Raw genomic sequence first — 14,781 nt, forward strand, 5'->3', positions numbered from 1 at the left:
AAACTGCTCCAGTGACTGACAAAGCCACGTGGGGGCAGACGACGCATGCGGATCCAAGCGACACCCCAATGACGCATGCAGGGTATTGCTCAGCAAAAAGATTCCAGATTTGAAGCTGATGCTAGGGGATTAAAAGGTAAGGAATCTGCAGCTAGATAGTCTCTACCAGATAATTGGTATCGGAGTGGATTTAGCAACTTTTCAGTAGCTCTCTGCATTAGTAGGGGGCCCTGGCTCCAGCTCAGCTCTGTAACCAACGCCAATGTGGCGTCACTGGGCATAGCATGACCCTATTGGAACCCTGATGTCCGTTCCCTTTTTGCGCACCATCAATGAGGTTCCAGAGCTTAGTCTCCTCAGATTTTCAGTCAGCATCTGTCAACGATTTTCATTTGATTTTTGTAAAAAAAAAAAAAAAAGTGTTGTACAGGTATGTCGCACTCCAGGAGGTCAGGGTTCAAACCTGGTTGTTAATACTATCCTTGCCCACAGAGTCCTGAAACTGAGGATGCTTTTTACTGTCTATCTAATTTCCCAATCCTGCCTCCCCATCACATCGTCATCACTTGAATTTCCAGATTGATTTTCTTAGAAGTATGCAAAATTAAATGTAATTAAAACTTTTGATCGTAAGGATTTGATTCTCAGTCTGTCTTTGATGCTAGCGCACATTTTCCTGTAAAAATCAGATGCTTTAGAATTGCCTTTTTTTTTTTTTTTTTTTTTGTGGAATCACTGTTTCTACCACACTGCCATACCTTCCACCTGGCCTTTATCACCAGAATGTTTCTCAGCACAGTGACAGTAGGGATGGCTTTTCTCAGAAGATGGCAATACACGTAGTCTTCTTCGCTGGATAACTGAATGTGGCTTCTCCTGAAGGCCACAGGCAATCTCCTTCACATGTATCAACTTGTTTTTGAACCTATCCCTGTCAAGAAGTAGTTGACATGTGCAGTGTAGCATTCTTTTTAAGGGAGATTTTTTAACCCGTAGAGTGTGTGCAAAACATTTTAGTTAAAGGAACTTGGTTGCATCTGGTTACATTACTTAAGGCAGTTGAACTTTTTCACCTTTTGGGTTTATTCACCTTTGACATATTATTAGCACCTCATTGAATGAGGCCTAATCAGTGGTTTTCCTGACTGCAGTTAAACCAGCAGTGAGTTAATTCCTAACAGATGCTCTACTCCACCAAGGTTCCCTCTGATGCACTATCTCCCAGAATCCTCTTGTATGCAACACTTAAGATTATTAGCTCTGGTGGTGGTCAGAAGATGTACCTCATTTCAAGGATGGAGACACAGCCAGAAGATCTTTTTGCAAGAGGGACTATATGAATTGTGGAGGTGTGGAATCTTCAGATCAAAGCCCTGGAACTGAGCCTTCAAATTAGCTAAGACTTTCTTCCATTCATAGGTTCCAGAGTGGGAGGTTCAGCTAGTAACTGACAAGTCAGTGCATTACTTAAATCGTAAGAGGCGTTTGCTAAAGGTTACTGTGTCTTAAAGCCTTGGACTATGTTTTTATTACTAGACAACAGCCACTCACTTATGTGAAGTTCAGAATTTGAATGCAACCCCTTGTACTGGTTGAGGACAACAAACCATCAATGGGAAATAAACCAGTGCTCTATTGCGGAGTTTGCCTTAAATGAGTACCAAAAATAGTGTGTGTTGCCGTTGTAGGTGTTATTACTCAAATTCGTGGGAGGATCACTTTTAGTGTTGACTTCAAACTCAATTTTCATTATATAGATGTTTGGTCTCATTAGATGGGGAGGGTTTTCCTTCTGAATATACCAGCATTCAGCCTCAAAGCTTGAAAGTATGGAAGTATGTCTTGATGCATTACTCTCAAACTGCTAAAGGGCTCTGGGCATAGATCTAGCAATTAAAGGTGAGCCTTCTCCCTGAGTCGTTCATTCAGGTCATTGAGGAGATTTCCTAATGTGTTAAGAGGGGAAAGTCCTCTGTTTAAACACACAGTCCTACAGTTCATTCTACATGGGTGAGAAAGAAAATGTGGGCACTATTCAGTTAGCTGGCTGTGATGAGTGTTCTATTTTTTCATTTGTTTGTTTTCTGAAAAAAAAATTCAAAATTATTTTCCCAATAGCTGTTAATGCCTCCACCATATTATCTTTGAGGCTTTTGATACACATTCTGTAACACTTTTAACCTAAAAACAGCCTTCTTAGTGGTAACATCTAACGCTAAGACAGTAAGCATATTTCAAGCATTGTCTTGCCAAGCACCTACAATTTTAATTTTCCGTTACAAAATCCTACTCGGGTCGCGTCCCTCTTTATTTCCATAGTGGCCTCCCAATTCAACTTTTTCCCAGCTGTACTTATACTTGGTAACCTTTCTACAACATAGGATTGTACAAACTAGATCACTTCAAATACCATAGCTTCTGTGTAAGAGATAAAATTATTATAAAATTAGTTCTGTGATTGAAAAAATAGAAAGCTGGTTGAAGCTGTAAAAGATATATCGCTGTAAGAGCTGCTGTATCTGCTCACTTGAGCATCCTGATCTTGGCACTTGCCGACCCTTTGCCACTGTTTTCACATCTTCCAAAGCACTGCTAGTTGGAATTTGTTGGAAGGACAGTCCTAGTTCGAAAGACTTCACTGCAGGGTTGGAAGAACACGGTTCTAATCTTCAGTAATGTTTGAGTAATTTCTTATTTCCCAACATCTTCCTTCTTCTGAGTATTGATTGCTTTAGAGTAAAATTATCTCTGTTGAAGCTGTAGTTTAATTTGTTCGTCTTGGCTTCTCTGGAACTGTTAAACGTGTTGTTCTGTAGCTTGTGTGTGATTTCTGGCAATAATGTTAGTGACTCAGTGAGAACATGTACCAGCAGTGGGTGCTGGTTGAGGACAGTACCGAAAATCATCCAGAAATGTGCCACTTGCGGATAGTGATTTTACAGTGTATCACAGCAATATTATAGCAAAGAAATGTGTACAAAAACTGCGATGGGATACAAGTGATGAAAATCAAAACTGAAATTGCTTTCAGAAAATGTCCTGTAGAAATAAAAAGTAGAAGGGTAACTGTGCTGTGTTAAAAGCTTTCTCATCAAGTACCATTTTTGATTTCATGCGTCTGACTTTGCAGGAGAAATGTAAGATTATCTTGGCTTTGGGGGTGAAGTGTCTCTCTTTACTGGATTGAATAGAAAGTTGATTCCAGAGATGGATAGAAATGTGATTGCAGGAATTGGGGAAGGAGCAAGAGACTGTCTGAGATGTTGCATTAACCTCTAGTGGTGGAGGTGGGACACTGGTGTGATATACCTGTGTGGTCTTGTGCCTCCAGAAGCTGACAACCTACAGCATCAAGTTTCTCAAGAACTTGGAAGTTAATAGGCAACTGAGAGGAACAACTTGGAAAATCTAGATCTGTTTCTGCCAATTATTATGCGACAGTATTGGAACTTTACCTGCAGGGCACCCAGTTTGGCTTTGTGGAGTTCATAGTGGAGGTACTGCTGTGCTTTTACTGTTGTTTCTGAGTGCAATCTTTCCACCTTCTCTCTGTGTGTGCCTGCATGTTTCGAGTCTGCAGCAGTGGAAAACTATCCAGTTTCTGTCTGTTAAATGTAGCTGTTGGGTCGTGTGATGCAAAATTCCTTCCCCAAGCCATTGAGGCTGCTTGAGGGTGCAAGATGTAAGTGATTTTAAAGTAACTACACACTCAGGAAATTATAATACGAAAGTAACAGGAAGTTTGGAGTGCAGTCATGGCTGGACTTAAATTGCTTCAGTTTGATGTAGAAGGCTGAATTAACTTAATTTTATATATATCATAGTGCCGGTTTAGACACCGGGCAAAAAAGTACGCTAAAGTAACAAGCAAACCATGAGCAATGAAAAAGAAAACCAGTAGGAGTTAGCAATGAGTCAACCGGTGATGTATAGTCTGAAAAGATAGGGTTTCCCAGTCCCTCCTGAAAGCCGAAAGGTTAGGATTTAGTTTTATGTGGACTGCATGAGAGTTCCACAGTCAATGGCTTAAGCATGAGAATACCTGTTTTGTTGTTTTGTGTTTCCTGGTTTTTGATATATCAAGAATTAGACCATCTCTGCCTCTTGATTTTGGTTGACCACCTGTGAATTTGAGTTTGTTCTCTTTGGAAGGTGTGAATTGCTTTTTGTGATGCACCAGTCTTGAAGTCAACTCTTGCATCGAACGGCATCCAATGAAAGTACTTTAAAATGGGCGAGATATGATCAGGTTTCTTCTGTAATACCATTAAACAAGCAGTCACCTCTAGCATCACTCAGAGTTGCTGCTTTGGTAGATGCTGGAAGACCTGCTAGAAGGGCACTTTCTCCATCTAGATGAGCGAGTACTAATACCTGGACTGTGGATCTGTGAGTCCTGAGGGGTGGACTGTGCACCAAAAGCATCCCTGAAAAAATGCTCAAACCAGCCCTGCACCTTTCTTTCTCGCACTTCTCTTGCTTGTTTCTTTCTTGATGCCCCCCACCCAGTGCCTGTCGTAATCACATGGGAAAGCTGGGGAAAGGCACAGAGGCACCATCATCGCCCCTGTCCTAAAAGAAGGGCTCCAAAGGCTCCCTGCACCAGGGCAATGTTTGTTGGTGGTCTATAGGTGGAATGGTAGGCTTTAGCTTTGAGTAGGTGGAGCTAGTAGCTAGCTGATGCCCTCGTAATTAGTCCAAACCTTTAAAATAAATAAAAACAAACGTGAAATCAGTATTTGTCTAAAGTGAGGTAAATTGACATCTTCCAAAGGCGAAAAGTCAGAAACTTAGTGGTGGTTATCATTACAAGATGATGATGGGTAGCGAGATTAAGTATGTCATGTCCTATCAGCTACCATCTACACAAAGAGTGCTTTCCGAGGTAGACCGATATTTGGTGCAGAGTTGGATTATGGCAATGTTCTGTACGTAGGCAGTCCCAAGCTCAAAATTGCAGCCACTGCAAAACTAGAGCAGACTGTTAATAACATAGTTCGATTAAGTTCTAGCTCCTTATTTCTGATAACTTCATTGGTTACAGTTGAGGTGGAGTGTAATGCAAACCATTGACACAAAGCTGCATATGAAACTGCTCCATAATATTTTAGCGAAGACTTGCAAGTTTAAAACCCAGAGAGAGATGTAGGACCCACAGGTAAATGCTATTAAAACACAATAGAACTCTCAGATCTAGCACTAGGAGCTCCCAAAGAGCAACCACATAATTGAATGAACTGTATGAACTGAAATTCATTCTGCCCTTAATACACTCATAGGAGAGCACTAAAAAGCTATCTGTTGTAAGTGGCTGTGAACTCACTCTTGTATTGAGACCAATGAGTAAATTAGCACAGTATAAATCAGATGACACCTCTGGCGTTGCTTGCAATTATGATGCTTTTAGAACCCATGGACAAGTCATCTGTTTGTGGTCCATGTGGGGTGCATGATGTAGTATCTTAAAGAGATAGTGACTGTTAATGGCAAGACTGTACTGATGGGGTACGACCGGAACGACTGCATAGCAGGACCATCTACTGGTAGCAGCAGTTCTGGAGACCGTGGATTCTACACTTTAAAGTAGTTTGTGCTGAATTATTTATAGAGTTAGACTTCAGGCTCTCTCAAAACCTTAGCTTCAGCCTCGTATATGGTGTTGAATGGCAGGGGAGTGGGAGGGGGGAGCATACAGTGAAATTTGGACTGAAGATGTCAGTCCAATTACTGACCCTTAAACATTCTGGGTTCTGAAGGCTTATGAGTTTTTGAGAATTTACTAGACCCATTGGTTGAAAACGTTACAAAGTGAGGTGACTAATTATTCGTACACATCAGACATTACGTGTGTACTTTCAGTGGTGTTCTTGATGGATCCCATATTGGGCTGTGAAAACAGAGGGAATGTGTATGTGTGTGAAAGAACTGGTGATGGCTTTTCCGACTTTGGGCATTTCCTAAATAGGCTGTTCTCTGCTCCCACATGAAGCTTATCTAGTAGCAAGAACTGCTATGACGGCTGCATTGTGGTGACTTGTTTAAATCACTTCCTTTTCATTCTAGCTTAAGATATGCAACTATTGTACTCCCTGCCCATAATTATAGTAGTGAGATTTATCCAAAATAACCATTTCTGGAATCAAACCAGAGGTTACGCATTTCTTTTTATTTTTAGAAATTTTGCATTGAAATATGGAATTTGTCGAAGTTTAGCTTTTTAGAAGCATGCATGCCATACATTTTGACTTTTCAAAACCTGGCTGTTTTTTAAACCCATGGTCGTTCTAATTTGGAGTGTAGTGGTGTGCAATACTCAATTCGGACTTGTAGTGGGAAACTGAATTTTTACTACTTGACTGTTATCATGGGTGAAAATGTTGGGCACCAGGATTGAGAAATGAAATGAAATAAGGCAATTTGTAAATTTGATTTAAGCTCTTCTTTGTAAGTGGCTTTAAGTACCCAAAGGGCAACATGGGACACTAAAGTGACGTTCTGGCACGTAGTAAATTCTTAAATAGAAATAACCCCTCTCTGCTTACCCAACTGTCTCTTTATTTAAGTCTGTACCCTTCCTCAAAAATTGAATTCAAGTAACATGATCAAGGTCTGTTAAAATAAGCCCATATCACCTCTCATATAGGAGCCCTAATCAGTTACATCGTATATGAAAAGTCAGTTACCAACTATGCCCCTCTGTGATGTAGATAAAATCTTTTCCCTAATCATATTTCAGTTAAGTTATCTAGGTTTTATTTGACTCTGATGCAGATCCATTTTGGGTCTAGTGACCAACACTTTGCCAATGTGTTTTTTCCTTTATTTATCGGGTGTGTAGTCGTCCTTGTGTGTTTAAACTGCGTCTTCAGGTTATAGTAATTCGAAGCTGCTAGTACTACCACCTCAAGCAAAAAAAAAATATTTTGCTGTGATTTGCAGTATAATTTAAAAAAGGGCTTCTTTTTTATTCATTGCACAGTCAGACCATAAGGCTTATCCACAAATACAATCATGATGCGTTCAATACATTTACAAGTATAATAAAACAATACATTGCTAAAACATCTCAAGATACATAATCATTAAAACAATTATCTAAACGTTTCCTTCTAATTCGCTACGCAACCTCCTGAAATTGAAAAGTTAACTCGGTGATTGGTATCACTTTTACAAATCCTCAGAGCATTTTTCTGGTTGCAAAGGGAAACAATATACTACATTCTAGGTTTAAAGTATGCTCTAAAATAGAACAATAAAGATTCTTTATTCTGCAGACAAAGATTACAGTCCGGGTAATCTGGGAGATCTAGAAGCACACTTAGACCACCTATCAGTAAATTATGCGAATTTTGGGTGCCCAACCTGAATTCAGTTAGAGAGCTCTGGTTGTGGTCGGTTTGATAGCAAACCTCCCAATAGGAAATCAGATTTGAATGGTACAGGTTTCTATACCTATTGTAAGTACACTTGCATGCTAGACCTCACTCATAAAGTTCTCAAATATAATTACCTTTGGATTATATGTTTAATTTAAACACTTTATTGCAAGTATGCTCACCACATGTAGGCAGCAGCCTTTTTTCTTTTTGTGGCTGTGCATGTTTTAATTTCTTTTTTTAAATAACAATTACATCAGCTTGGCCCCCTGTAGAATACTGGCTCAGTTTATGGTGTACATCTATGGTGTGGCATCCTATACTGAGTCCAGGAAACGCTTAGTGATAGTATTTAAGTTTCCAGATAGCAAAAAATCTCTAGGGGAAGCTGTGGCGAGCAGGTAAAGCTTATCCAGGAGGAGTGTAAAGCACTTACAATAACACAGTAGTCAGTCAGTTACTCTCACAAAAGAAATAATCAAGCCAGATGTTGCAAAAATTAAGTATTCTTTATTACAACACTGCTACTATACTAAAATTGGTATATCTCCACTTGGAGATATTTACACTCAAAATATACACTTTGCAACAAACAGGAAAATCATAAAAATAAATGTGGCCCTATAGAGGGGGCCAACCCATATACTAAGAAAGTGATATGAGAATGGAGGTGCCCATCCAGGGTAAGTGTTAGAATCTCCGGGGGTGAGGGAGTAAGGAATTACCGTAGGTAAATATCAGAAATCCCACAGACACCGGGGTGCAGAGTTATGGAGACGGGTTTTCTATAGGCCAACACAGAACCGTTGCAGTTGGTATTTCTAGGATTCAGGACCCTGGTTTGTAGGGGCACCTCTACTCATGCAGGGGTGTCTTCACACTCTGGACCATGCACCCTGCCCTTGGGCTCAAGGGTCTACTGTAGGCGATGACTTAGTGTCCAAGTGCAGTGACCGCTGTATAAGGCAAGTCTTTTATCTAAAGTAAAAGGTGCATGCACCATTTCATGCAGGCTGCAATGGCAGGCCTGCATAACAGTTTGCTTGGGCTTCCATGGGTGGCATAATATATGCCGCAGCGCATGGGGGACACCGGCAAACCATTGATCTGTGTACCTTAATACCATATGCTAGGGACTTGCATGGGTGCACCAGTATGCCAATTGTGGGATGTAAAAGTTATTAAACAACCAAATTAGAGGAGAGAGCACAGACACTGGAGTCCTGGTTAGCAGGATCTCCGTGTACTACAATCTAAACACACTGACATCAGGCAAAAAGTGGGTTAACTATGCCAGAAAGAAGCTACTTTCCCTTACGCCCCCGCCAGTGCTTGTTAAAACTGTCATTTTTTACATATCTCTTCTATGGGTGTTTCGTACTTAGGGGAAAGCATGTAAAGGGGCATAATATCATATATCAGTCGGTTTTATTGTGTGATTAAAATATTTATAATAGAAAAATCTTTACAGTAAGTAAAAGACAAGAAACAAGTGTGTTAAAAGAAAATGAGCAGGTGATTCAAAATATAGTAAAATAGGCATTATGTACACAGAATTATAAAGTACTTTGTGATAGCTGGGATACTTTTAAAACGCATCTGTTAAGTAGAGTGCTAGTGGCCCAAAGTTGCATGTCAAAGGGAGTTGTTGGCAAGAAATTCAGAAGCGGAGTGAGAGATCCCTGGGCTGTAGTGTACATACATTGCACATGTTCAGTAGGAGTCTGCCCCTTTCTGGCACTAACGAGCTGAGATCGGAGTTGTAATTTCAAGGCAGAATCTATTGAGGCTTGTAAGACTCTTTTAAGAGTGCTTGTATGAGGCTGTTGTACTTGCCAAATTTGGCCATAACACGTGACTCTGATTCCTTGCTCGTTGCAAGTTCTGATTTTGTGTGTTAAAAAAAGTGGTTTAGAGAGAGAGAGAGAGAGAGAGACACACATTTGGGGTTTAGTTCTTTGATCTGTAGGCCCATCAGCCTTGCAGCCATGATTTGCTCGAGACAGGTGTAGAAAAACGGCTCCCTGTTTCAGTTACCCCCCACTTTTTGCCTGGTATTGATGTTGACTTGACTAAGAAGTGTGCTGAGACCCTGCAAACCAGTCCCCAGCACCAGTTTTCTTTCACTAAAAATGTACCATTGTTTCCACAATTGGCACACCTCTGGCACCCAGATAAGTCCCTTGTTATTAAAGATACCAGTGGTACCAAGGGACCTGTGACCAGGGAAGGTTCCTAAGGTCTCCAACACCCCCCAGGGTGCCATGCCCACAACCCACTGCCTGTGGCATAGGTATGTCACTCCTCTAGCAGGCCTTACAGCCCTAAGGCAGGGTGCATTATACCACAGGTGAAGGGCATAGCTGCATGAGCACTATGCCCCTACAGTGTCTAGGTCCATTCTTAGACATTGTAAGTGCAGGTAGCCATATTAAGTATATGGTCTGGGAGTTTGTCAAAACAAACTCCACAGTTCTATAATGGCTACACTAAATACTGGTAAGTTTGAAATCAAACTTCTCAGAATAATAAACCCACACTGATGCCAGTGCTGGATTTATTAAAATATGCACAAAGAGGGCATCTTAGAGATGCCCCCTGTATTTTACCCCAATCCTTCAGTGCAAGACTGATCTGTGCCAGCCTGCCACTGAGACGAGTTTCTGACCCCCTGGAGTGAGCGCCTTTGTGCTCTCTGAGGCCAGAAACAAAGCCTGCACTGGGTGGAGGTGCTTCACACCTCCCCCCTGCAGGAACTGTAACACCTAGAAGTGGCTTTGTGTTACACTGCCCAAGGGTACTCTAGCTAGTGGTGATGCCCGCCCCCCTGGAAGCACTCAGGAAGCGTGAGGCTTCACACTCTGCACCCGATGCCCCTGGCTCGAGTTCAGGAGAGCCAACACCGCTGAGAGGACTCCCAGGGGACTCCAACGACGTGGACACCCTGAGTCGACATCCCTAAACCACCATAGAGACACCTGCAGAAAGGATCCAGAGGCTCCCCCTGACCGCGACTGCCTGGTAACATCGGAACCCGACGCCTGGACCAAGCACTGCATCCGCAACCCCCAGAGGAACCAACTACCAGTGCAGGAGTGACCAGCAGGCGGGCCTCATCCTAGCCCAGTCAGTGGCTGGCCAGAGAAGCCTCCTGTGCTCTGCCTGCATCGGTAGAGTGACCCCTGGGCTTTCCAAACCTCCGATTTTGAGGTAGGATGTCCAGGGGCCCTTCTCTAATTTAAAAACATGCTGGAGTATTGCTCTCAGGGTTTTAGGCGGCACATTTATGATCCTATAATAGTATTTTAAAAAGGCAGCCATACTAGCCCAAGTTTGGCCCTCCAACCCGAATTCCAGTCTAATCAGATAACCATATGGGTATGGAGGTAGATTGAAGACCCTTTTGTACACTTAAAGTTAGAATTTTCCTATAGCTTTAGTGACTTGCCCGTGTAGGCTTCATGGAAATATTTGATTGCATGGAGGAGGGTTTTCCCCTATTACTTGTTGTATTGGGTATGTGCAAGGGCTTTCTAATAAATTGAGTTGGCAGGCTCTGGTGATTATTAATTCCGCCTTTGCTTTAGGATGTCTCAAGTGGGGTTTTACTCCCCCCTTTTAAAACAGCCAGACTCCCACCTTATTGTAGGATTCGGCCTCTTATTTTTAGTGGACCAAGTCTCCAGACATCATTTGTTTTCTTGAGTGTCCTACCACAAGTTATGCCTTTTTGTTTTGGAGCCATTAGCAGTCATTGTATTGGTCAGGTTGTAATTATGAAGAGCGCTGAGTGTTTTCTGGATCCATGTTTTGGAGTGATCCAGGGGGATGATGTCATCTGCATATTGTAATATTGTGACTTTGGTTTCTCCGATTTTTGGCAGAATTAAATGTGCCTGTTCTGTGCTAAACACACATCCACTTTGTACAGATTGAATAAGAGTGTGAGTACACACCCTTGTTTTAAGCCGTTATCCGTGGGATTTTTTTTCTATGTGACAGTCTTCTGTGACATCATGACCCTCACCCAGGCTGAGGAGCAAAACATCAAATTCGGTAAGAATATGATACTAAACTGTGTAGGAACTGTAACATGGCCATTGCACTTGAGTGCAAGAGCGCAGTGGCTAAAGTGGGCTGGCCTATAGCTAGATGCTGTGGTTAGTGAAAGTAAAATATTAATGATAACTGAACAGACAGTGGGTGCAGAGGGTTAACCCCCCCAAAACCCCTCTATAAACGTCTAAGTGTGTGTGTGTTTAGGAATATATATTAGATCCAAAGATATATGGATAGATAATTAGTTTTCGTTTTGATAAATTGAGGGTGGCGAAACAGCAAGAGCTGTCTTTTGACCTGAGCTAGAAAGAATTGGGTTGCTATCCTTCATTATGTGGTGCTCAAACGGAAAAATGGCACAATTTAAAGGCAGACACATGGGCCTGCACTATATTGAGGAGATCACATGAGCCTGATTAAGTAATGAATTATGACCCTGTTATTAAAGTAGCATTTTGCTAATTTGGAGCAATCTGGCATAAACATTGGATGCACCTGTAGATATTAGCATCAAAAAATGTTCTATGCTAAATTAGGGTGTTTTGACTTCAGTATTTGAATGAGTTAAATAAGATATTAAATAGACTACTGGTGCATGTGTTCTACACACCTTTCTTTCCATACACATATACACATATTAATATATATGTCAATATACATATATTTCTCAGATCTTCAAATAGTTATAATTTTAGTTTTAAGTATAAATATAATAATTTCGATGTCAGTAGCCTAAAGCTGGTCAGTTTTCTGTGCTTTTGTACCTTTTTGTATTAACAAGATCTAAGATTTATTCCCAGGAGTAGCTGTTTTGTTTCAAGGTTACAACCATGCCTCTCCCACCTGCTTCTGCTTTCTGAGAACTGCAGTATTCGGGCTTATGTGTCATCTCCATTCATTTTCTGCAGGACAACCTCAACGAACTCAAGGACTCTTCAATAAAGGTTTGAGCATTTTAAATAGTTACAAACTGAAACTTGACTTGTTTTTTTTAAGGCCACTCTTGAGGTCTATGCAACACAATTTCGTGCTCTTTACTTTCAGAATTAACGTTGTGAGATCTGTAAAATCCTTCATCTGTGAAAATTGATTTATTTAATTGTCAACTGCACCAGTTGCAGTAGATCGCATCAGAAGCTGGTCATTGCGTTGTTCCTTGTACACATAAAAATGTTGCTGTGTTAAATCACATCTTTGCTTGAAATACTGTAAATGTAAACCAGCTTAACCTGCCAGCACAGAAGTGTTTCAGCCTGTGACTGTTTCTTTTTTTGTTAACGAAATTTCTGAACAGTCCTTTCATTCAAGTATAAAGCGTCACTAAAGTTGCAGGTATACTCTCTAGTCCAGTAACTTTAACTACCTTGTTACCTCTGTGTCTGAAATTTAGTAATCTGCGGTGTCTTGGGAAAAAAAATGTAAACTTAGATGGATCTAATAGTCAAGCCTATGAAATCCGCCTGATGCCCCCAAGAGAAAGTGATGGCAGTGTCCAATTATGGTAGTATACTTGTCCTTTTCCATGGGAAAGAATTAAAAATCTTTATGCTAGCTACTTCTGTCGATTTCTCATCTTTTGAATCCCCACAGGTGCCAAACTGAATTCAGATACTTTTTCCAGCAATTGCTCCCACTCATCAGCACCATCTGGGTTGGCGGCGACCTTGACCCGCCTGTTGCCTGTTAAATGTCAGTGCAGAGCTATTTATTTTCACCCTCATGCTGAAGTTGGATCCTTTATTGCCTTTGACCTTCTTCAAAGATCCAGATCTCCGATTTTGATAATTGATTCCTCCACCAAAATTATTTTTTCTGTGCCAATATACTAGGGTTTTCTCCCTCAAAGACTACATGCTTCGTTGAATTCCACATCTAGAGCAAGCATATGTCCATAATGGAACTTCTTTATTTCTGCCTCTCGTATCTCAGTTCAAAACATGATACAAAGTCATCTGCAAATGCTCGCTGATACACCTAACACCACCAGGAAATGAAAGATGAAGTTCTAGTCGCAGACAACAAGAAACCATAACCGACATGCTCAAGTCTCACATGACTATTCCTGCTCCAAGTAACAGTTTCAGTCCCGTTCTCCCTCCTCCGATAAGTCCAAGTTCAAATTTCGATGCAAACACAAGAATTCCAGGCAGGTGGTCCTCTCCTCTTTGCTCTGTTGTAGGGAGTGTGATGTTGGCACTCGAAAGTTCTGATTCTGATTGTCGAACTCTGACCCTATTCTACAGCTGCAGCAGGTGTGCCCCACATTTTCCAGGCCGTTCTCAACTGCAGCAGGTAGAGATCATCAAGAAGGCAATGCTGCAGCATTTCTGGACAATTCTGGGTCTCCCTGGAGGCTCTTCGGACCCCATAGATCTGCAGGGCCTCTAGTAAGACTTCCTCCAGGTGAACGTTCCCTGAAGAATCTCCTCCCAGAGCCTCACAACTGCAGGGGTAGGCTTCCACTCACTTTCTGAAAGTCACACTGCTTTCATGCCATGCTGGTACTAGTCTGGATCTGACCCTAACACCATTAACAAATCTTTAGTTGTCAGACCCCATTCGGGGTAAGACACAGGGGTCACAAAGAACCCTATTCGGGGGTCACAAGGCAAGCTAAGATAACTAGACCTCAGCTTTTGGGGCTAGGATCATTTTCATCCAGTATTTTGGGGTCCGTTCTACTATGGGTCTGCAAACTGGGCCAAGCATAATCCCATCAGCTCTTTGGCACTCTGTGATAGTAACGGTGAGCAATGATTGTCTTCTTAAAGGGGTACCAAGTATTTCTCATTGTTAAAGAAACAGTGTAATGCACCAGTTAATATGTAGTACTAACATGCTCCAGATTCAGATTTTCTATTGGTGCTGGGCTACTGCACCTTTGATCCTTGACTCTCCTTTTCTGCTCACAGGTATCCCTCCCGTTTGGTACCCTGGTAGATCAACCCCCTTTCTACTTGTGAGCTCAGGGGCTGGTATCAAGACTCCGATGCAGATAACTCCCCTTTATGTAGCATTAATAGATGTACTCTCAGTTGAAAAAACAATCCTCTTAAAGATTTATTCAGAGAGTCCTCTGTGGGGACTTCTTGCTCCTTTTTCCGGTAGAAGACCTGCTGGCTCAAGGATCTTTCCATGTTTGGACAGAGTTTCAACAGGTAGCAGTGGATGTTGCCACTCAGATACTTGTCAGGCTCCTGGGATAGTGCAAGGTTCTGGCGATCATATGGAAAGTATACACTCATGCTCCTCTGAGAACGCAGATAGCTATAGTCATTCTGGCAGATTCACACAGCACTGGTAATCAAACTGTTCCTGGTTTCCTTGGACAGTAACTTTCAATTGT

General features: G+C 41.6%; 1 protein-coding gene across 2 annotated transcripts in view; it reads left to right on the forward strand.

Annotated features, from left to right (window-relative positions):
- The window catches only part of THOC2 (THO complex subunit 2), a 900,323-nt gene that overhangs the window by 806,120 nt on the left and 79,422 nt on the right, over window positions 1-14,781 (forward strand). For both annotated transcript variants that reach the window (XM_069211944.1, XM_069211952.1), the window contains exon 33: window positions 12,344-12,379. In XM_069211944.1, the coding sequence (XP_069068045.1) occupies window positions 12,344-12,379 (36 nt within the window). The remainder of the gene's footprint in view (window positions 1-12,343; window positions 12,380-14,781) is intronic.

The sequence above is a fragment of the Pleurodeles waltl genome, chromosome 2_1 (assembly GCF_031143425.1).
Source record: "Pleurodeles waltl isolate 20211129_DDA chromosome 2_1, aPleWal1.hap1.20221129, whole genome shotgun sequence".
NCBI lineage: Eukaryota > Metazoa > Chordata > Amphibia > Caudata > Salamandridae > Pleurodeles > Pleurodeles waltl.